At 36.3% G+C, this 23,628-nt stretch overlaps 1 protein-coding gene across 1 annotated transcript in view; it reads left to right on the forward strand.

Annotated features, from left to right (window-relative positions):
* TDRD3 (tudor domain containing 3) overlaps positions 1 to 21,104 on the forward strand; it is a 42,942-nt gene extending 21,838 nt beyond the window's left edge. The window contains exons 6-12 of the mRNA XM_010072362.1: positions 7,240 to 7,311; positions 7,853 to 8,002; positions 8,709 to 8,849; positions 12,416 to 12,572; positions 12,931 to 13,056; positions 18,044 to 18,879; positions 20,813 to 21,104. Of these exons, the coding sequence (XP_010070664.1) occupies positions 7,240 to 7,311; positions 7,853 to 8,002; positions 8,709 to 8,849; positions 12,416 to 12,572; positions 12,931 to 13,056; positions 18,044 to 18,879; positions 20,813 to 20,962 (1,632 nt within the window). The 3' untranslated portion in view covers positions 20,963 to 21,104. The remainder of the gene's footprint in view (positions 1 to 7,239; positions 7,312 to 7,852; positions 8,003 to 8,708; positions 8,850 to 12,415; positions 12,573 to 12,930; positions 13,057 to 18,043; positions 18,880 to 20,812) is intronic.
* Positions 21,105 to 23,628: the final 2,524 nt, after the last annotated feature.

Here is a 23,628-nt window from a genome sequence, read left to right on the forward strand (position 1 = left end):
TCTCCCAAGGATGGGGGAGATAATTAAAGGGGTCAAGGGAAAAAAGGACTCATGGGTTGAGATAAGAGCAATTTAATAACCAAAACACAAAAATATTGAAAATAATAGTATATACAAATATACAAATGAGTGATACACAGTGATACTGGTCCCCCTCCACGCCTGCCGATGACCAAGGCTCAGCCCGTTGCTGGCTAACAATCCCGGAGCAGGGAGAGTCCTGAAGTTGCACTCACGGAACGGAGATAACAGTCCAAGCATTCCAGACTGAGAGCTGACCAGGGCTGGGGGGAAAGAGAAGTCCTTGGGAGAGCGACCACCTAGAGTGAGATGACCTGGAGCAAAAGAGATCTGGAACGAAAAGGGATGAGCTTCTGGAGGGTCCTCACCTATATACTGGGCATGACATGTATGTTATGGAATAGATTATTGGCTTTGGGTCTCAATCCTGAACCTGAGATCAAATCCTGGGCTAGTAACTGGGGTTGTGCTCCGTCCCAGCTTCTCCTGTTTGCAGACAGCCAGAGAAGCTGAAAGACCTTGGCAGATGCGTAAACATCACTTTTTATCAGCTTTCTTCTGAGCACAAATCCAAACCACAGTCTCTTGCTAGCTATTATGAAGACAGTTAACTCTGTCTTGGCTTAACCCAGGGCACTTGACTAACCTGATCTTCTTCTAGGACAAGGTGACATGCTTAGTGGATGTGGGAAAGGCTGTGGATGTTGGTTTCACTGGAGTTCAGTGAAGCCTTTGACACCATTTCCAACAGCATTCTCCTGGAGAAACTGGATGCTCTTTGCTTGGATGGGCATACTCTTCGCCGAGTAAAAAACTGGCTGGATGGCTGGGCCCAAAGAGTTGTAGGGAATGGAGTTAAATCCAGTTGGTGGCTGTCTCAAGTGGTGTTCCCCAGGGCTCAGAACAGGGTCCAATTCTGTTTAATAGCTTTATCAGCGATCTGGATGAGGGGATCCTTAGACACCAAGACAACAGCCAATTCCAAATTGCGTGGGAGTGTTGATGTCCTTGAGGGTGGGAAGGCTCTACAGAGGGATCTGGACAGGCTGGATCAATGGGCTGAGGCCAATTGTAGGAGATTCAACAAGGCCAAGTGCCAGGTCCTGCACTTGGGTCACAACAACCCCCTGCAACGCTACAGGCTTGGGGGTGAGTGGATTGAAAGCTGCCCGACAGAAAAGGACGAAGGGTGTTGGTGGACAGGTAGCTCAACATGACCCAGCAGTGTGCCCAGGTGGTCAAGAAGGCCAATAAGATCCTGGCTTGTATCAGAAGTAGTGTGGTCAGCAGGACCAGGGAAGTGATCGTCCCCCTGTACTCAACACTGGTGAGGCCACATCCCGGATACTGTGTTCAGTTTTGGGCCCCTCACTGCAAGAAAGACATTGAGGTGCTGGAGTGTGTTCAAAGAAGGGCACGAAGCTGGTGAAGAGTCTAGAGCCCAGGTCCTGTGAGGAGCAGCTGAGGGAGCTGGGGTTGTTTAATCTGGAGAAAATGAGTCTGAGGGGAGAACTTATCACTCTCTAAACTACATGACAGGAGGTTGTAGAGGGTTGTTGGTCTGTTCTCGGAAGTAGCAAGCAATAGGACAAGAGGAAACAGCCTCAACTTTCTCCAGGGGAGGTTGAGATTGTATATTAGGAAAAATTTCTTCACTGCAAGGGTTATCAAGCATTGGAACAGGCTTCCCAGGGAGGTGGTGGAGTCATCATCCCTGGAGGTATTTAGAAGATGTGCAGACGTGACACTTAGGGACACAGTTTAGTGGTGGAGTTGGGAGTGTTAGGTTGATCTTCAAGGTCTTTTCCAACCTAAACGATACAAATCCATGATTGTATGTTAGTGCAGTCATGGGTGGTGGCTTTCCTGAACAGTGTGTTTGGTACCAAAATATTATGGAATTATGCTTTTACAGTTACTGCCTGCAGACTGTATTTTTGAGGTAAAAAAAAAATAGTATAGTAAGTGTATGGAAAGCACTGAAGCTGGTAACCTTAAGAAAGAATTCTGCATTGCAGATTTCATCAGTGCTGTAGGCAAATTTGTAATGAGAAAGACAACCTGGCCGTTTTAAAATCTTTCAACAAGCCTTAAATTCTTGTAAGCGCCTTGACTCCATTTTAGCCTGGTTCCTGTCCCAGTAGAACAAAAAGTTGCTGCAGGAAGACTTTTTCATGCATTTCATCACATGAGTGGAAGTTGCTAGGGCAGTAAGTTGTGACCCTGCTCCAAACAGTCCCAAATACTTTCCAGATCAGCTATCACTACTATTGCACACACAGTCCTTTTTTTTTTTTTTTTACATCTGCATCTCTGAAACAGGGTAGCTGCTTATGAACACAATGGTCATTTCTGTGTAAAGTACTTCTTTTATAGTTGCTGATGATAGGTTTGGCACAGCTGTTTTTGTTACAGCTCCCCTTCTTTGGTGTTGGTTTGTATTTTATAGCTTTTAGCAAACTGGGCCGACCTTTATTTGAACCTTTGAGTTACACAGTGTCCTCTCAGGTAGGTTCTGTTTGGCATACTTTTTGTGCTTTTATAGTTGAAAATAGTTTTTCTAATATATATTTTTTTAAAAAATTAAGGTCCTTGTTTGATTAAAAAGGAGGTTCCGAGACCAACAGCGGATGCATCCCATTTTATTGTCTTTATTAATATTTAGTGTAAAGTCTTGTAAATTCTCTCTCCCATTAGAAAACACACAGTTTTGTGATTGATAGGGGTGGAAGAGAGACCCATAGAATTAGTGTTTTCTTAAGAATGCCATCTAATTGGTAAGCGAAGGGTCAATAGAATCGGTTAGCTTTTAGGTGATATTTTGGACGGTCTGTTTTCATGTTTCTTCTGTCTGGGCTTCAACAAATAGATGTTGCTTTCTAAATATTAATGTTTTTGAGGTCAAATATCAAGAAATAACTTGTAACAAGTTCTGTTTACAAGAAAGCAAACCATTTAGTAGCCATTGGCGTTCTGCTGACTACAACAACTTTCATCACTTGTTTAGCCAGTTTAATGTTTAAAAGACTGGTAACTAAGTTTTCCATGATGTACTTTAGTAAGATAAAGTACAGAAAGTTAACTATCACCTCTTGCTGTCCCCTCAGTTCTCTGGGTCCATCTTACCACTTGCTGGAGTATTGTTATGTTTTTCTCATTGACCAGCTCACAGCACATGATGGGGTTCCCAGTGTAAATTTGTCCGTGTCAGAAAAGCTGTGGGTGACAAGAAATGAGTTTGGACAGGTGAACTGGACCACTGGAAATAGTAGTTATAGTTCTGTATCCGGACTGACAGCTAGACAAATAGGGCTCAGACAAGTCTGTAGAAGCCAGGTGCTACTTTGATAGCAATTCCCTCGTGAACTTCATGTTTCTGTCCTGTTCAGAAAGGTTTATAGAAGAGAACGGTTGACAAATAAGCAAGACTGTAAACTCTCAAAGATATTTGGTTGAGGACATTGCCACTTCTTGTCTAATCTTGCCACTGAAGCTTAAATGAAATGCTGAACTGTGTTTGCATAAAAAGACAGAAAACTTGTATTTGTGTGACTGTTTCAAGTTACTTGTTTGAAGCTGTGGGGTTTTTTTTCTCTGCACTATAATGTCTCAGAAGTGTTAATTGGGCTTCTTGTGTAGATGATGAAATACATGTCTTTTATACTTATCAAAAAAGTTAGTGCTATTAAGTCACATAGTATTACAAAACTTTAGAATTAAGGTTGTTTGTCCAGTCTTAAATTACTGCCCTTGTACCTATCTGTCAGCTTCTAGTTGCATAGTTCTGTTACTGTTTTGTTCCATTCGGAACGATGTTTGAAGTTGCTTTTGGGAGGAATCAAGTTTTAGTACTGAAAGGCTTGCACTACAAGTATAGTGTATGTGGAATGAATGCAATACTGTCACACTGCAAGTATAGTTCATAATTTTGTCATAAGGTAGTTCTTGCCTAAAAAATTATTTTTTTCTTTAAGTGTCACCATTTAAGTGACAGTAAATAACATATTAAGGAGTAAATTAGAATGTTACTGGGTGATCGCTTTTCTGGACTATTTGGAAATATAAGGTAATGTGTCATGGACTTATTTAGGTGAGAATACAATTCCAAATAATTATTGTTTCATGGCATTCCCGGTGTTCTGGTGGTGTTTCAATCAGTGAGGATCAGTATCTGCGAGATATTGCCTGGTACCTTTCTTATGAAGGAAGAGTACCTTCTCTTGGTATTAAGCAAAATGTTATATGATCCATAAGTGAACACTGAAGCAAATTTTGCTGAGATGCTTGGTGAGACTGCTTGCTAGGCTCTTATATTTTTAAAACATAGAATCTCTTAAATTATCTAGTAGTAAAGCTGTCTAGTATACTTGATGTTTCTTCAGTTTTGGTGAAGGTGAGGCTAAATATTGAGGTTACCTGATGGGAAAAGGAAGTAGTGTTACATGTACTTCGAAGTTCATATTAGAAAGATGTGTGAGGGGATAATGGTATATAGTATCTAGTTCAGTCTCATATCGTAAACCTTTGTTTCTGAAGGGATTCCCTAGGAAATATTCTTTTTAATGTCACAATCCAAATATAGCAGAAAGGGTAAAAGAAGTATACTAAATGCATTTATAAAAAAAAATCTATTGTAAATGATAGTTACTGCTGTGCTACAAGCAAATTTAATTTTAAGTTCAAAATATCTTATTCTTGTTACCAGTTTGCTTTTTATTTGGTGCAAAGTAAAATTTAATTTCCAAAGCAGTTGTTCTCACTTCTCAGCAGATCGTGTTACCTGAGAAGAAAGTATTAAAGCTGTTATTTACTATTAGGTAGAGTTCTTTCTTTCTGGATAACAATTTTGTGCAATAAATTATTATGATGCAAAATCCATGTAACTAAATGTTAGTAAAGATGCAGTCAATTTTTAAGTGGTATTTTTGCTATTTGCCAAATTATGTTTTTGAGGAGTAGTTTGGAACAGTCTTTTTCTTGTATGTGTTTCCTTGGTTGTGGATTGGGAAAGGAAAAAAAATAAGTGTGACCTTAAAACTTCAACATGTTCTTCCTGATGGTAGAACATGAGGAATGAATTGTGATGAACTACTTGAGTTCTTAGACTGTCATATTATAATCTGATTCAGTGCTGGAGGTCATTCCAGAATTGCCCGTATTTCTCTAGATCCAACAAACAAACAAACAAAAAAGTGTAGGGTTTATTGGACCTAGAGTGCCTGCTCTGAGGAAGAGAAGTGACTTGGCCATTAAAGGTCTGTTGTACTATGCTGCTTCAGTTAAGAGATACAGGAAGATATGAGTGTGCTACAGCGATCAGCCCTTGGTTAGCTCATAATTCTAAAGCAGCATTTGAAATGAACTGATCAAAACTAAGGCAGAAAAATTTTATGATTTCTGCACTTCTAAGTGCTTTGTTTTGAATGATTTATTGAATACTTGATCGGTGTGTTTTACTCAGAGGCATGAGGAAAAGGTTTTTTTAGTCTTTTTTTTTTTTTTTCAACCCTTAAAGGAATTAATAACCATAAGTGATTTCATAAATGGTCTTTGGTTCCTGAATAAAAGTAGTTAACTTGAAAAGAGTGGACCAAAAGTTTTGATTTGGTATTAGTTTGCCAAATTAATATCTTATATAAGAAATTTTCTGATAATATAATGGCTTAAAACATATTCTTATTTATACTACAGTTCTCTCATGATGTAATTAAATCAGTTTTACATCAGGATAATAAATAAGACTTAAGTAATTAAAATTTTCTCTGCCAGTGAGGAGTAGTAAATGATGTATGCCATCATGAATGACTGTCCCATTGGGAAAAAAGGGACAATAAGAAATGAAGATGATAAAACAGGTGCATTGTAGGAAATGCAGTTTTGAAGCATTTTAACAGCATTAAGGACCTCTTCTTGCTTTTTCCACTTCTGAAACCAAATATTTATTTCTAATACAAAATAATTAACACATTACCAAATGTTGAATCCAGTGAATTTACTTCTCTTGTACATTGCTGTTGTTGTCACAATTTGTAAAGAAAGAGAAAAAATGTATCAACTATGAACAGATATTTTAATGCAATGTTTTAGAAATCCATCTTTTTACTCTTGTTGGCGACTAGTAATTTGTGTTTTTTGAGAATGCCTTGTTTCCAGGCCTGGGTCACTGATTGCCTGATTGTGGCTAAGAGTTTAGGGCACTTATATAAACACTAAGTATTGATAATTGTTATGCTTATTGTTATGGTCTTTGTGATCCAAGGATCTACTGATGAATTCAGCATATGTACTGTACTTCCCATAAAGCTATAGCGTAAATGTCCCTAGTGGCACAGTATTTTGTTTCCAACAGTGGCAAAAAGAGGTATTTTTTAGCAAGAGCACACAGCCTGAGCTCTTATACAGCCTTGGCATCCAGAATTGTTGTATTATATTTTATCAGGGGATACAATCCTGGCTAATCCTTTAAGTATTTCCGGGTTCATGAATTTCACAGTATGGTTGAGGTTGGAAGGGATCTGTGGAGGTCTTGTCCAGCCCCCCTTCTGGAGCAGAGCCACCTAGAGCTGATTGCCCAGGACAATGTCTAGGCAGCTTTTGAAGATCTGCAAGCAGGGAGACTGGGCAACCTGTGCCAGTGATCAGTGACCCTCACGGGAAAACATTGTTTTCTGATGTTCAGAGGGACCCTGCTGTCAGTTTGTGCCTTTTGCCTCTGGTCCTGTCACTGGCCACCACTGAAAAGAGCCTGGCTCCATCTTCTTTACAGTCGAGTATACTCAAGTATTTGTGTAGATTGATAAGATTTCCCTGAACCTTACTTTCTTGAGCCTGAATTTGTCTGATTCCTTCTTAGACATTCTGAGACTATATGCCTTTACAACCTAGTTGCAGCAAGTTCTCTGGGTTCTATGTGAAGAAACATGTGACTGTCTGTGTGTCTGCTTTGTTCTGTTAGTGTAGATTTGGGCATATAACTGAATTTTTTCCGTTTTCTATATGTGTTGTCTTCATGATTCTGCAAATTTTCGTTTTCTTTGTCTCCCTGCCCCTCATCCAACCTTCTGGGGCACTGCACTTAAGGAGAATTTTAAGTGTTTCATCATTTCTTTTGCTAAAAATGTTCATCTTGCAAGTTTCATGTACTTTCTGAAATAGAGACTTTCATTATGGAATCTGTTTTTTTGTTTGCAATTTATTAATCGCAGTTTTCTTTTACAGAGCTTAGCGAAACACAATAGGAGTAACATAGGAACAGAAGGTGGCCCTCCCCCTTTTCTACCTTTTGGGCAGGTATAGCATACTTCTCCTCATTTTGTAAAAAAACCCCGTATCATGATATCTGGGGGAGCTGGTTCCAGTTAGGTAAAGACTATCAAAACACCTTAGATCATTATGACTTGGATCTAATCAATGTGCCAGTTATTAAAAAAATCTGTTGATCCTGTCACTTTGTTGTGCCGATTAACATTTTTCCTCTCAAATTCCAAACGTAAAGTTTTATTTAGTATGCGGTCCCTTTGATTCTTCCTGTCAGACCTTGTATGTGCTAGCATATTCCCTTCTTAAATGACCAAGGTATTTACAAGAATCATATTAGCCACATCATGAACTAAGTTTAAAATGTAAAAGTCACTATTTTTTGCTTTTTTTGGGAGCACAGGTGTGTGCTTTCAGCGAAGACATTTAGATGTCCTAGGTGTACCTTTTTGTGATCATTTCCTATATCTAACGTTGTGCTACTCTAATGGAGTTATGGCTTTTTTTTTTTTTTTTTTTTTTACAAATGAGAGTAGGTAGAAGAGTTAATTAAAACTTTCTTTTGTATTTTCAGAAATGTGTGTCTCACATTCAAGTGGATAGCAGAGAGCTTGATCGCAGAAAGACTCTGCAAATGACAAATACAGTAAAAACTGTTGGGGACAATGATGAATTTGAAAAGCAGAGAACAGCTGCCATTGCAGAAGTAGCAAAGAGCAAGGAGGTTAGCATGCATGCGCTGCAGCATTTTACTTACTGAGGTTGATCTTTTCTTGTTATTTTATTTGTCTCTTAAATGACAAATGCTTTCTGTTGTTTGCGTGTTTATCGTACTACTCATGTATCTTTAAAAAGGTGAATCAAAACCAGAAAGTCCTCTTGGATTGATGAGTATGTTCTTATTTTAAGAAAGCTAATAAATGTATCATAATGTTTTATTGTAGATGTGATTTTGATTTGATACCTCTATTAAAAAATGTAGTTTTTACAGTTTAGCTAGTGAGATTTAAGTAGTAAATACAAGTCATCAATTTTCATCTGCCTTTTTCGGTTCTCAAAAACCCATGATTCCATGCGTTCAGTCTGAAAGAATAGCTAGGAAGTGCAGTTCTGACATGTCAAATTTTTATGTGCTCCCTTGATTTTCCTTTTTAGCTTATTTTTTCCAATTTGCTCAGTAAACCATAAAAACTAGAATTATATATCCTTTTAACAACCTAATTTGGGCATAGGGGAAAAAAAACAGAAGTCCTACCTAATAAATTCATCTTTTTCCTCTGTGTAAATTAGTGCAATATTTGTTGATGCAAAGCATAATCATAAAAAAATAAAGCTGCATCACATTTACTACACTTTTTCTACTAGCTAAATATTAAGACTCATTTTGTAAGTTCTGTTTACTGAAATGTGATTTTTGTGCTTATCTAAAGACCAAGACGTTTGGAGGAGGTGGTGGTAGTAGCAGAAGTAATCTCAGTGTGAGTGCTGGAGGCAATCGAAACAGGGAACTGTTCCAGAAAGAGAAGATAACGAAACCTGAGGGAAAGAATGAAGGTGTCTACCGTGAATTGGTAAGGTGGAAGACTTAAGCGGAACGTTAAATGTGTAATATTAAAAATCAAAAAACAAATGTAACAAAAATAAAACCAAAAGACCCTGAGGAATAAGGGCTCACCTTTCAATTTGTTTTGAAGTCTGCTTAGCATACTTAGGGTACTTTTATACATTACTGAGATAGTTGTGAGTTTCAATGTGTTTTTTGTAAAAAAAAAAAAAAAAAAAAAAGAAAAAGTCATTTTATTCAGTAAAGTTTTAAACCAAGTCCTCACAAAAGAAAAGTATGTGGTATAGAACACTGCAGTATAGTTTTATTTTCTTGCTGAAACAGGCTTAAGAGTTTTGCATGTTAATAGATATTAGTTCATTTTAGGCAGGAAGACTTTCATCCTTGAATTTCAACATATCAAATAATTTAATATAGCTTTTCTTCTGAACTGATATAGTATTATTTTAAGAATCTGTTTTAAACCATTTATTTGACATTCAGAAAACTAACTGGTAATCTGATATTTAAAATAACAAAGTAAATACTTCTGTTGTGACATGGTAATGTCGTGCTTGCATGATCACAAGTAATGTTTCGTTTTGAGTAAGGTGAGTTACTATTGGAGAATCTGAACTGTGCCCCTTAATCTAAAACATCACCTTCCACTGTCTTTCATCACTTTATGTTTATGGAGAAGTGTTCTTTGCAATCATTCTGTTGAATTAAGTAAGATGAGCAATCGTTGAAGTTTCTGTTTTGATTACTTCAGCAATCTAAAAGTTTATGATGGAGGAAGTATTTGTTATCAAGAACTGCTCTGAAGAATTTCCAAGTACGCAATAACAACTAATGATTCTGATTTGAGTGATGAAAACAGACTGAAAGAGGCATCACAACAATGTACTAACTCAGTAAACTAGTACTAAGATATTGATTATAAATATAATTTAATGTTGAATATTTTCCACCCTATTTACTTTTGGCAAAGGTTTAACAGTCAGAAGAAAAGACATTAAGGAACAGTAACTGCTTGTTATGATTTTGTTTGTGTAGTATATATCATCATCATCTCGCAGCAAAGAAAGCCTCCAGCAGTGCTGCCTTCAGCACTGTGCTCAGAAATGTCAGTATAGAATTATAGAAACATGGTTAAAAGGACTTCAGGAGGTCATTTAGTCATCCCTCTGCCCGGTGTAGCACCAGTGGTACACGTTGTCATTCCTGACAACTGTGTGTTGACCTATATAGAGTTAAAAAAACCCCAAGCAAACAGACAAGAACCCCAACAAAAAAAATAAAAACCAAACCCACAACTTTTAAATTAGGTAATTGTTTAAAGTATGTCGTTTTCTATTTTTTCTATGAACTGCAAGGAATTTGTCTTACATTGCACTGTAAAATGGCAGGACTTCCAACTTCTCACAACTTAAGATTATTTAAGAAATCTAGGTGCTGTTTAGAAGAAGGAAATATGAACCGACTAAGCCTGTATAGAAAGCCTTCTTCAGTTCTAAAAATCACTATTTATATCTTTAAAGCAATGTATAACAAATTTGTTTTGGCTTTTTAGAATTGTGACATCAAATAGATTTGATTTTTGATTTTCGTGTATATTGTTGACTTGTGTATATATTTAGAATGGTTAAAGGTTTTTAATCTATCTGGTGTGTTACCTTCTGAGAAACGTGAAGCACCTGAAGATACTACCTCCTTTCTCAAACAGTGTTTATGTCTGAGAAATTGCCTTTCCTTTGGGCTTCAAATTGTCATGTACAAGTACAGGTTCTGTTTATATGAGTGTACATTTCCTGCTGGTCTTTGAACGTAGCTGTTATGGTCACAGAATTGCCAGCATTGAAAGGAGGTGATGCAGCAGTAATGGCTAGGAATTCTCTTCTTATCCAGACCAGTTAGTTCTCTTACCTATAAAGGGGATAAGAGTGAAGCAGACTTGCTGAGGGTGTACTTAGCTCTGTTGGACCCTTGTTGCCATGCAGAAGAATCTAAGAGAACGGCCCAGAGGAGGAACTGTTGCATTTAAAAATAAGACATTTAGGCCACTGGAAGTCAAACTCAAGTGGGATGATGATTCCCCATAGACACTGAGGCCGTGTTTCTGTCCCATTGGTCTTCGAAGACCTTTTAAATTGCTATTCCTTTATGTAGTCAGTCTTTGAACAGTTAATTTAAGGGTATTGTTGAGTCTGCGAATTAGGAAGGCTAAATGAAAGTATTGGAGTTAACATTGCTGAGCCTGTGGGAGTTGTAGATAGGCGCTGCAAGTCATGTCTTGCTCATTACAGTGGGGTTTTTTTTTCATAGTTAAGCACAGTTATGAAAGTTATTTGAATTTTTATATCTTCTGGCTTACTGTATTGAGAGATATTCGTGTTGAGATAGCAACCACAAACACTAGTTTTGTGTCTCTGCCCAAAAAAGAAGACTTGCTCATATCTGTTGTTCCCGATCACAGTGTGTAGCGGGAATTAAGACGAAAAGTGAACGTATTAAAACATCAGGAGAAATGAGGAATGAAGAAATTACATCATAAGATTGTGGAAAACAGGAGAGAGGAAGGGTTAAATGTTATTTGTCATACAGCTCACACAGTTGTAATTTAAATCATTCTATCAATGAAAGTTGATGTTCTTTTAAGCAGTGAGAGAAAGGGTTGTGTATCTTGGAGGTTAGATTGGTTGGTTTGACATTTTTTCTTGTGTTTTGGGTTTTTTTTGAGGGTCACGCTAAGCCTATTTTGGAACCTGTAGAAAAAATATATTCATGGGACTCCAGTTAAGAATGTATTTGGTTACAGCTGTTGCAGTAGATGGATAACTGGTGTCATTTTGGTTAGGTATGGGGTGAGGAAGGACAGAGGCCCTAGTCCCATTTCATGTTTAGTGCATGTTGGTCTGTCTGACCTGGAAGAGGCAGTTCTCACTTTAGTGCTTTAAAAGCACAGAGCAGATGTAAGGTTATTTTCTGTAATTAATGCTCTGTGATTCCTTCTTTGCCATTTTGTCATCATGCCCTGTACAGTTTAGAATAAGAAAGCCTGTATTTCTGTGGAAGTAAATTGTATTTTCTTGCTTTCTTCTACAGAACCTTTAGTGTTTGTATTTTCTCCATGTTTTAAGAAGTGTATAACTGGGTTTTGCATTGTCTGTAAAAGTTGTGAAGGGGTTCAAACAGGTACAAATGGCTAGTTTATATACCAGTATTACTCTGAGAGATTCCTTTTAATTTTCATCTCAGAGAAAGTATATGACAGTCTGTCTTACTATTCCAGTGTACAGCACAGGAAGAGGTAACAAAGGGAGTTTGTGCTTGAAACCATATAATATTAGAACTGAAAACTGATGAATTAAAAATAATTATAATAATTATGTTATAAGAACTTTCTATTAGCCCATTGTTTGGACATAAGAGAGATTATATGTGAAGATGTTATATAAAACTGAAATATTTGTCAACAGTGAAATATGAAATAGTGTTTCATTTAAAAATTAATGAAAAATTGAAGTAAAGACTGGTGGGTTTGTAGAGTCCCTGTTTTGTTATGTTTAGTTCTGTGTGTACTTTTTATTTCAGGTTGATGAAAAGGCTCTAAAACACATAACAGAGATGGGTTTCAGTAAAGAAGCAGCAAGACAGGCACTTATGGATAACAGTAACAGCTTAGAGGCGGCATTAAATTTTCTGCTGAACAGCAGTAAACAGAAACCCATTCAGGGACCACCACCTAGAGGTAAAGCTTGCAAAGAAATGCTGTAAAATACCAACAAAGGAGTTGGTGTATGGTGGATTAATAATGTCATTATGGAAGGGCATGTCTGCGTGTTTTTTTTTTCCTGGAAGTTAGAATGCATTGCAAACCTGAAAACAAATACTTAGAAAAGGCCTCTGTGTATTGTAATCTTCTCAGAATTTTTGAATTTGAAGTCACAAATTTGGATATGCTTAAATGGAAAAATATCTGTATTTATTTTGTTTGTAATATAATTTTTTAAAGATAGAAAATGCAAACATTTTATAAATCCAATAAAAAGGGTGTACAGGTTTTTATTATTTATTCCCCACTCATAAATAACTGTTGATGTTTACAGGTAAAGGGAAGGGCCGAGGACGAATAAGACCTGAAGATGAAGAAGAGCTGGGAAATGCCAGACCGTCTGCACCAAGCACACTGTTTGATTTCTTGGAATCCAAAATGGGTACTCTAACAGTAGAGGGTAAGTTATTGAAATTAGTGTGTCTGGAACTGATATTGGACGGTGTTGGTTGAATTCTTTTTTTTTTTTAACTTTGTCATCTAAAAGGTGCTTCCTAGAACTTGCTCCACAGCCAGCCATGAAAAAACCAAGGAGTACTAGAGGGCTGTTCTTCTTCTTTGAAGGAAGGTCAAATAAATCACACTGTGATGATTTGTACTTCTGTCTTGACTATAGAAGGGTTTAGGGTGATTGTTTCAGGTTTATGTGTCTAAAACTCAGTAATTTTGAAATACGGTGACATAAATCGTGGTTTGTTAATCTAATTTGATAAAGACTTGCAAATTTAATGGACTACCCTGTTGTTCAGAAGTAAATAAAGAAAAGAGCCATATCTGCAGTCCTCCTTCCTCTCTTTATAAACAGCATGTTTATAAAATGTAAGGGCTGAGGGAAAGGTAGGATCTTGGAAAGAGGGAAGCCAAATAATTCCACAGATCTAATGCAAAAGATCTGTGATTTTTCTTTAAATGTCCTTTTAGTATTTTTCTTTTTTAAGAAGCCATGCAGGAATGTAGTCTATGCACCAGGATGTCTGTTTAGGTCTAAATCATTCAGTTCTTAGGAAACTTTGACAGATGCATTAAAAAAAAAAAAAAAAAGGAAACTTCATGCATCCTGAGGTCTCTAAGGGCTTCTGTAATATTAAAGTAAAACTCACAGTAAGCTGAGTAATAAATTGAGATTGTTTTTTCTTTTGGGTATGGCCTTGGAGGTGTTTCAGTGGCCAACATGAAATGAAAATATCTGCTTCCATCATTTAACATGGAGGTTTTGTGATGGAGTTGTAATTTTTTTTCTCCCTATAAAATGACACTTTTCATAAAGTGTGAGAAAAGGTCATACTAGTTTATATGAACTATTTGATATTTCAGAGTTTTCTAAGGAATGAGTGCATTTAAGGAGTGACTGCATTTATATGTCATTATTTTTTTAATTTAAGTCTCCAAATACCCTTTGTTATTTGTTAATAACAGACTCTTGCTTTATGTATTTTCACTGGATTTGAGATTTAAAAAAAAAAAACTTATGGAAAAAGTGCAAAACCAGCTTGTAGTAAATGGAAGTGAACAGGTTGCCCTGTTGTGGGAAAGGTATGAATGGCTGCAATGTCATTAGCATCTGAAATACAAGTAGAAGGCTCTGGTCCATCTTGTTAACCCAAGGATTATCAGGGAGAACAAAAGCGTGTCAAGAGCTCTGACTATAGAATTAAGCAATAATAGACAAAATGCTGAGAACCAGGCAAGTTTGGGATATTTTCTCTCTGTTCGGTTCTTAGGGACTGAGAACAAGTTGGTGTTTCCGTCTGTTCAGGATCCAAAGCAACAAAAGCTTTTGGCACGCATCTGCATCTTTGAAAGACTTGAGCAAAAATCAACTTTTTAGTAATTATTTGTTATTAAATAGTGTAGATGGTCAGAAATGTAATGATGGTTTTGGTTAGAGCATTGACCCAGGACATCCAAGGCCAAAACCTTTTCAGTTCTGGATTACGCAGAATTGCCTCTTCCGTCCTCCCAAGAGAGAAGCTGTGCTTGGGGTGGACATTTCATGCTCTTCCTGTTAAACTGAACCTGCTGTGCAAAAAAACTACAACATTAATGGGATCACAGAGAACGAAAGTGAGAGGCAGCATGTCTGTGTAGTCTGTTAATAGGGCCACTTCAGGAAAAGGGAGAAAGTCATAGGCTGTAGTCTCTGTTTCTTGCTCCCAACAGTTAAGCTGTGACTGAAACACAAATACAGACTTGTAGTTCTGATTTAAAGATGGTTAATTAATTCTACTCGAAGGTTAATTGTTTCAGCAATTGAAGATCAGCATTAAAAAAAAAAATTTCTAATCTAAATTTTCTATACATAGCTTCAAACTGCTGTAGATTATGCCTTTCTTGCCATATAGAGAGCTATCAAAATTTGCTTTTTAGTGTAGAAATAAATAAATAGTAGCTATATATATCATAATTGACCTGTATTTTTTACAACAGCCATGTTGTCTCTGTGTATTGAGCTTTTTTAGCCTCTCATCAAATAATTTTTTTCCAGATTGCTTTCTTTCTTTTCTCAACAAACACATTTGTCAGTTTTCTTCTTCAAATATGTATCCCATAACTACAGGCTATACTCTTGTGGTGGTTTGAATGGTGCATATAACATCGGTACCATGTGGTTCCTTGCCTTCACTCACTCTGCATCTGAGCATCCCACCTAATTTAGCTGCAGTTGCCCTTATGTTCTCTGCTGCTAGTGTTGCCTGCAGAGGATAAGTGACAAAAGTAGTGACTGTGTAGGAGAGTTTGAAAACAGTTGCCTTTGGCAGAGGTTTTGTTACTCTCTCATATTAAGTCTTCACCCTAATATCCCTCAGAAGAAATAGGACTGTAGTGGAAAGTGAGCATTTATCGCAAGCAGAAAGAGACACACCCAAACTCCTAGGGACCCAGCCCTAGAAATCTCTAATGGGACAGGGCATTTCTGTGCTTTCAGATTTGAATTTCTATTCTATTTAACGGTTTATGTGTAAGGTAAACCAGGATGTGTGATGTGTGGGAGTTTTTTGTTTTGTTTTTATATGGTAACAAATTCTTTGGACAATTGGAGGCTAGTGTATCTTGTCTAATTTCATCAATCTTTTCTCTTGTTTTAGTCCGTTATGCTTTATATATTCCCAAAATAAGTTAAAGGTTTGAAGTGCGTTGGTAATGCAAATGAATATAATTTAAAATTATTTGTTTCATTTCTTAGTCACATAATTTATTTGAGTATTTGGGAGCAAGGGAACTTGGGAGCTAAAAATAGACTGACTTTTTGGAGTTAGAGGAAATTTGAAACCTTTGGAATTTACCATTTGGTAGCTGTGTTTTCAATAAACATGATGCCTTATTGACAGTAAGAGATCCAAATTGCTAAATAGTCATGTTTCTTATGCAGCTTTACTTCTAAAAATTGAACTTCAGTCAGTGTTAATTGTGAAATCAAGTAAATCGAACTTATTTTTGTTGTAGTATCATGCTACCATTGGTGACATATATTAGGAGACTTTTGTATTTTTATTTTGTCCGTAACTTCTCCTTAAATGTGTGAGAGAAGAATACAATAAATTTCATACATTTAAAGAGTAATAAAAAATTATCAATTTTGTTTCAGTCCTTTAATCTTGTAAATTCAAGTTTGTATTTTTTTGCCACTACTTTATTTTATCATAATCCTCCTCAGCTTGTATTTATTTAATGTTTCAACAGAAAAATGAACTCATGTTGCAGCTCCTCAGTGTTACTGCATTTTAGAAAGAAATATGTTGATATTTATGTAACTTGACAAAGCTCTTGAGTAACTGGAATTTTACCCCATGACATGAAGTGTAATTTTCTTCTAATTTTTTAATCTTTTGGCCAGTACAAGATAGAACATGCCCTGAGTGTAGCTCTCTCAACGAAATGCTTCCATAAAGTTGCATTAAAATATAATTCAAGTTGGAAGGAGAAGCCCAAATCATTGCCCCCAGTGTGGGAAGGGCTGGTGTCTTTGAGTTTAACCACATTATTAAACATGATAAAATCCATGGGAGAGAGCTGCAGGAAGCTGTACTACTTGAATTCCATTGTGCATGGAGCAGTTCTTGTTAAATTGCATTGGCTGGGATTTCCAAGCAGGTCCTGCTGGTTTCTTCTTCTGTGAAAAAGTGTTTTCATGTTCATAGAATCATTGAATGGTTTGGGTTGGAAAGGACCTTAAGGATCATCTAGTTCCAACCCCCCTGCCGTGGACAGGGACACCTCCCACTCGACCAGGTTGATTAAAGCCTCATCCAACCTGGCCTTGAACACCTCCAGGGGTGGGGCATCCACAACTTCCCTGGGCAACCTGTTCTGGTGTCTCACCACCCTCACAGTAAAAAATTTCTTCTGTTCTGTTTGTAAAGCAAAGATAAAGAGGTACCTTTAAACTTGAAGGATTTAGTCTAAAAAAAATGTTAAATATTACAAGATTTTTAAAGTAATCTTTTAATTTTTAAAAAGAAAGTTAAGAAGCTCTTGGCTTCATGTGCAGGAGTTAGCCTGGCAAGTGTATTGACCAGGAGCCTGCTTACGTGCAGCTGTCCTGTATAATCTCATTCCTTCTTTATTTTCTCATGCTTATTTCTTCTGGACTCTTCTTGATCTTTCCTGTCCTTTGGCTCTTCACCTAAACATCCTATTAAAAGTTCCATGTTTACCTGAAAAAAAAGCGTAATTCCGTAAAAAGTTTCACAGATCCCTACAATTCCCCTCCTCTCCATCATCCCATAGTAAGTTTGCTCTTTCTCATGAGAAATGATAATTTTGTTTTTCTTCTCATCAGTTACGAGATTTGGCTGAATCTCTTGAAGGTAATGCTTGAGCACTTCCTGTTACGGCTCGTTGATCAGGGTCTCCAGAGTTCTGGGCTTTGTTACTATTCCCATTATCTACGGTTTGTCAGCTGTGTTTCATTTTATCGTTGCTATTTCTTGCCTTTGTCTTCTATGCTGTATAACTATTGACAAGTTATTTGTACAGAAAGTTTCGATTCAGATTAAAAGTATTCTTTTTTTATCCTCATTTTCCTCCCTCTTCCTTTCTGCACGATGGAATTCTGTTTTTTCTGTCTTAACTCGCTTGAATGATAGGTATTTATTGAAGTCTATAGAGAGAAATGAATAACCTCCTGGAAATTTATGCCTAGTTTTTCCTCATACTAGTAGGTGATTTGGTTCTAAGTACAGCCCAGAGTAGTGTACGTCTTTCAGGAACTGGGAATTACAGTTCAAATGTCTCCACTAATTTTTTTGTGTACTGTTCAATTTCTGTGTCGCAAAGGTAAATACTGCATACTTTTCTAAATAATCTATGGGTTAGGGTCTGAAACACTGTTTCTAAACTGTTTGTGTGAAATATGTTAATAATTGAAATAATTTTTTTCTTTGTAGAACCAAAATTGCAATTTCAGCCACCACATCAAGTACAGCACAAAGTTATGAATACAGAACAGAATGGCATAAAAGAGAATCATTCAAGACACGTTTCTCGCAATGACATGAGACAACCAAGGAATGAGAAACCCCCTCGTTTTCAAAGGGATTTTCAGAATTCAAGGCAGGCTTTGGAGAGTGGTGGGTTACCAAGAAACAGAGGTCCTGAAAGGCACAGCTCTTTAGAACATTGGACAGATGAAAAAAATAAAAGTGACAGACATTATCCTAGAAATGACAGGCCAAAGGATTTGAGTTATCCCATAGCCACTCACCAGAGTGATATTACTTTCAAAAAAAGGGATAACAATATGCAAAACAGAGTAGGAAAAGGGGTGGCTTTCACCGAATTCAAGGAGAACTCTGCTGCTCAAGATACTACAGACAACAATAACCATAAACGTGGGAAAAGGGAGAACCAAGTACACAATTCTGAAAATTTTTGTGATAGGAAGGCACGAACAATAAGTAGCGAAGCCTTTATGGTAAAAAGTGAGCAACATTTTGGAGTTAATGATTACCAAAATCCTGATAGAACTGATAATTTTAATGCTGTACCAAATGGGGATACTGAGCATCATCAGAAAGGAAGACGAGTAGGACCTATCAAATCATCAGGACCCGCTACGATCCCTTCTTGTGATGATAAAATGTTGTATTACAACACGGGTCCCAAAAGGAGATCTGGGCCCATCAAACCAGAGAAAATATTAGAACCATCGTTTCACATGGAGTATGGAAAAAGTTGGAGACCAGGGGATGAATGTTTTGCTCTTTATTGGGAAGACAACAAGGTATGGCTTTGCTAAATAAAGTAGTACCTCAAATTGTACCTTGAATTTTTTCTTACCTGTAGGAGATTTATCACCCTAGCACGGAGACATGGGCTTTCTTCGTAGGTGTGTAGTGTGCTTGGCTAGTTTCTTGTTCTTTTTTTTTTAATTTGTGAGGTATGTCACTTATATTCATTGTGTTATGTTTAAGCGCTTAAATTAAGTAATCTTGAAGGTGATTGTATCTCTCGTTTAGGTGGAGTTTAGGATAACTAAGCTTCTGTCTAAAGCATATGGCTTGAGTGCTGAAAATTTGAAGGGATGAATATGGATCTAGGTGCCCGTATTCTTTTCCAAGGAACAAGAAACAGAATGCTGTCCTATCTAGAATAGTCTATAATGGTAGATGTGTAGTGCCTTTTTCTAGAATAAGTCAGGGTGCAACCTTTACTAGTGCAAGGAAAGATTAGAGTCTGCAGGACTGGGACTGTTTAAAAAACTCCTTCTTTTATTTCAGTCATTACAGAAAGGAAACAGCAGAAGGCTTATTTTTTATTATCGCTAGTAGACTATTAGCTGAAGAATTTGTGGAACAAATGAGTTACGCTGCATGACAGTTTTGTTTTACTGATTTTTAAAAGTTTAAATACTTCCTCTTCAGCTGTTTTTCCTATTAATAAGATTTCTCTTGCGGCAAAACACTTTCCTTTTATCTTCTCCTTTGCTAAAAAAAATTTCTTGGATTTGTTATTATCTGTTCAGGAGTTCTCTGCCAATCTTCTTGAAGAGTTTCTTCAGTTTTTGACCCTTTCTGGTAATCTTGATATGAGAATGACCTTAAATATTATTGTTCTTTGAATAGTTTTTATTCCCACCATTTTCTGTGTTTTTTGTTGTTGATTTTAAGTTATTTAAGTTTTTTTTCTTTTTTGTCTTTTTTACAGGAAGTAGATGGTATTAGCTCAGCAGCATTATTTTTTTTTTTTTTCTCTCTTTTGTTCATATGAGTAAAACATGATAAAACATGAAAAATTTTTGGTAGTGGCACCATAGCGAGTTGGCTCTGAAATGGGAATATATAGCTTGGGTGGATGGATTAGTGTGAAATGTAGTGGTATATTATGGAATTGTTTCCTATTTTGAGAAGCATATTTGCATTACGATGAGATGTGTTTTTGCAATTCTGAAAAGTATGAAACTTGCAACATAAGTAGATATGAGGTAATTTCAGGCTGTTACCTAAGAAGTATTCACACATTAGAAGGGGGTTTTTTTGAGGATTATTGGATTTTGTAGTTATAATAAATGCTGCTGCTCATCCAGGACAATTTTGAAATGTAATGATAAAATACAGTATTGAGCTTAACCATGTTAGGAGGCAGTGATTTCTTTGTGATCAGTAAGACAAAATTGATTTAATATATTCAAAAAAGCTGATCTGAGTTTGAATAAATGTAAAAAAATCAAGTTTTTGTTTTGAAAAAGGACTTTTTGAAGGGGCAGTTTTGCCATCTTTTTATCACATTTTATTAAGTGTTAAAATAGGTATATTTTGGTACGTACAGTGTGTATGGCTGATGACATAATGTATTTTAAGAACAAATCTTACAGCAACACTGTAATGCTGTTGTATGCTTACAGCATTATTGTACTGTATTTGTCTTAATGATGAATTTGTTCTGCTTTCAGAGAAATGAAAACAAGTCTTTCAAATGCTCAGTCTAATTTCATAAGCTGCATATTTTCTCAATGAGTATTCTAAGTGCATCCTACTGTATCCTTGCAGTCTACCATATGGAAGTTTAATATATCTGGTTTAATATCTGGTACAACTCTTATTCAAAATGTAATACTGACTAAGAATAAATAAGTAAATAAATGAAAAGGTAGTAGTTAAACTGTTTGTGGTATTTCAGGTAGTATTTTATGACCTTTGAAAATTTCTCTTTTTAAGTTCTACCGGGCAGAAATTGAAGCTCTCCATTCTTCTGGGACAACTGCAGTTGTTAAATTCTGTGATTATGGAAATTATGAAGAGGTGCTTCTCAGCAACATCAGGCCTGTTCATGCAGACACATGGGTATGTGATAACAAATTGTATTAAAAAATATAAACTACATACTCTGTATAAAATATGTAATCCTTCAGAAATTAGTGCCTACTCATGCAAAGAATGCTAATTGCACGTGTAGAAGAATAGTTAAGCAAATACACGAACAAAATCTCACATTTTAGTTATCTATATGGAACTTCATGAAAGTGTATTATGATGCAGTATTCTTCCTGTATAATATATTTCAATTGTATTGTTTGCAAATGAATAATTGACCTGTCAGCCAACAGTTTTGTGCGTATTTTCTCTAAAAGTTGTTGCTTACTCTATTAAACACAGTGTTCTGTTTCATTTTATGTACATTGTATGTTGTTCTGTAAAGGTTAGGCAACAGTCTTTAGAAATATATATTATGAAGGTTTTTACTATGTGTGTATGTAGGGCTAAAGATAGAAATCTGTATTACTTTATATTGTGTCATGATTTTATTCTTGTTTCAATTATTTCTTCTTTGCCAAATCTTGTGGTGGAGGCGTATGCCCTGAAATTTGTTTTAGGAGGTTTAGAATGTATTAGCTGTATGGAAGTGGGAAATTTCAAAAGGCTTTACTTGTGAATGTCATGGAAATAGAGGTAGATTTTGATTTAATAAACAAATCAGGAACGCACAATTCTTTGATGTTTACTCTTAGTATAAAAAGCTGCACAAAAAGTTTTAATATTTGTATGTTGATTCTTTAATGATGAGTTGACTGTGCTTGTTTTAATTTCTTACCTCTGGATTATATAGCCATATTACAACTGTTGCAGAGGCTGAACAGTCAACTACTGTTTCTTGACAGTGGTCTTTTAACTTGTGGTGTTGCCTGTAGCTCTCAGATGCCCTTACAGCCTCTGAGATGGCATTTTTGTACTTAAAGAGGTATCTGAAGCTCTTCCCAGCTAATGCATTGCTGTTTCTATGAAAGTTTACCTTTTTTTTTTTTTTAACTTCTTTTTTAACCCACTAGCTGAGCTGTAAGGTGCTGGTTTCTTACTGTGTGATTGTACTTATTTTGACCCTTTTTCTGGGATAATAGTAAGTCTTTTCTTCATGCTTTTGGTTACAGTCTTGAGGAATAGCTTTTGTTTTACCTTAACCCTCTGAAAGGTAGCTCTCTCAGTTTAAGAACTTGGCCTGTTGTTAAGAAAAAATTGATGCTAGAAGTGAGGTACCGACCTGAAGCTGTCGTCATTCTTCCTGCTTCTTTGGCCTACCTCTGGCCACATGTTCTTCCTCTTCCCTGTCTTCCCATGTTGGATCATCCAGTCCTGTAAGCCACAGGATGAGCTGAATGAGATGGACCACTTTTTTGTTCCCCCAAGATTCATTTGTTTTATTTTGGAGTTAGTTTTTTAGAGCTGACACAAGATGGAGGGACAATATGTGGAGAGGGGATTCTGCTGCTGGAGTAGCGTAGTCCTAACATCAGAATGCTACATGGTGATCTAGTCATTGAGACTTCCACAGGTGTTACTGGGGAGAAATTAGGATTTTTTAAGGACCTGTCAGTCCCTGCAGAAATGAAAGATACCTTTCTCAAGGTTCTTTTTAGTCTCAAGAAAGGCTAGGTGAATAGCATAAATTCAAACAACTAAATTTAGATCATTACGTTATATAAGGTAAATGCCTACCAACATCTTCACATTAACCAGAATTTTTGTGGTTTCTTTCCAACTTTTTACTGTTTCATTGCTAAAGGATCCTTGCAGCTGTAGGATTTTTGCAGGAGAAAGTTGATTAGGACACTTTTCTGTGTTCGGATGCTAACTTTAGTCCTCATTATACATTTGCAGTTCTTAGTCACTCAATGGAGTCGTGCTCTGATACTCAGGTTTGTCTTTTAAGCTGAATGCTGTTGGTCACTTTACTTTATCTCAGTGTTCATAGTAATACATATATCTATATAGCACACACAAATGCAAAGTGAAGTTCTCATGCTGCTTAATCCTTGATTCTTTGTCATAAGATTTAAGTAACTTTGTGATATTTCCTCTTTACAAGAGAACAACACATTTTAAACTGACTTGAATAATTACTTTTCTTTCAGTGATGGATGTTATCAGCAACAATGAACTTGTTTTAATAGAAGTGTTATGCTGAGTTTTATTTCAGTCTTTCCACGTAACTTCCAGATAGCTAACTCTTTCTTAGCTGTCTTACTGAAGACCTGTTACTAATGTAGAAATATTCTGTATGTGAGTTCTGATGTCCTAATATTGCTAGTTTTTCAGACTCCTTTTTGCAAGTGGTGTTGAGACTAAGAAAAGATGCAGTGAATTGACTTAAAGGCATAAATTTAGCCTATTTGTTAGAATTGGTTATTCTTTACTGTTTTCTCCAGCACACTTTTTGGTACTCATTTGTTGAATTTATTTTTTTTTCCAACAAATGTAAACTAGTCAAAGTGTACCTCTGAGAGGAAGCAAAAACAAAACAAAAACCACCCACAAAAGAAAAGCAAAAGTTTGCTCACGTAGTCTCTTGAAAAAACAGCCAAACTATCAGAGTGACCTTATTTTGACTTGACCTGTTGTTTAAGCACCTGAGCTTCTGGTCTACTTTCGGCAGCCCTTATAGTTATCACATATATTAGTGGAAATTCTTTACATTGTTAGTAAATTTAATACAATTTTGTTTTCACCCCCTGCTAGTTAACATTTTTCTCTCTATTCCT

This window comes from Pterocles gutturalis, unplaced genomic scaffold (assembly GCF_000699245.1).
Source record: "Pterocles gutturalis isolate BGI_N339 unplaced genomic scaffold, ASM69924v1 scaffold6057, whole genome shotgun sequence".
In the NCBI taxonomy this organism is placed as follows: domain Eukaryota; kingdom Metazoa; phylum Chordata; class Aves; order Pterocliformes; family Pteroclidae; genus Pterocles; species Pterocles gutturalis.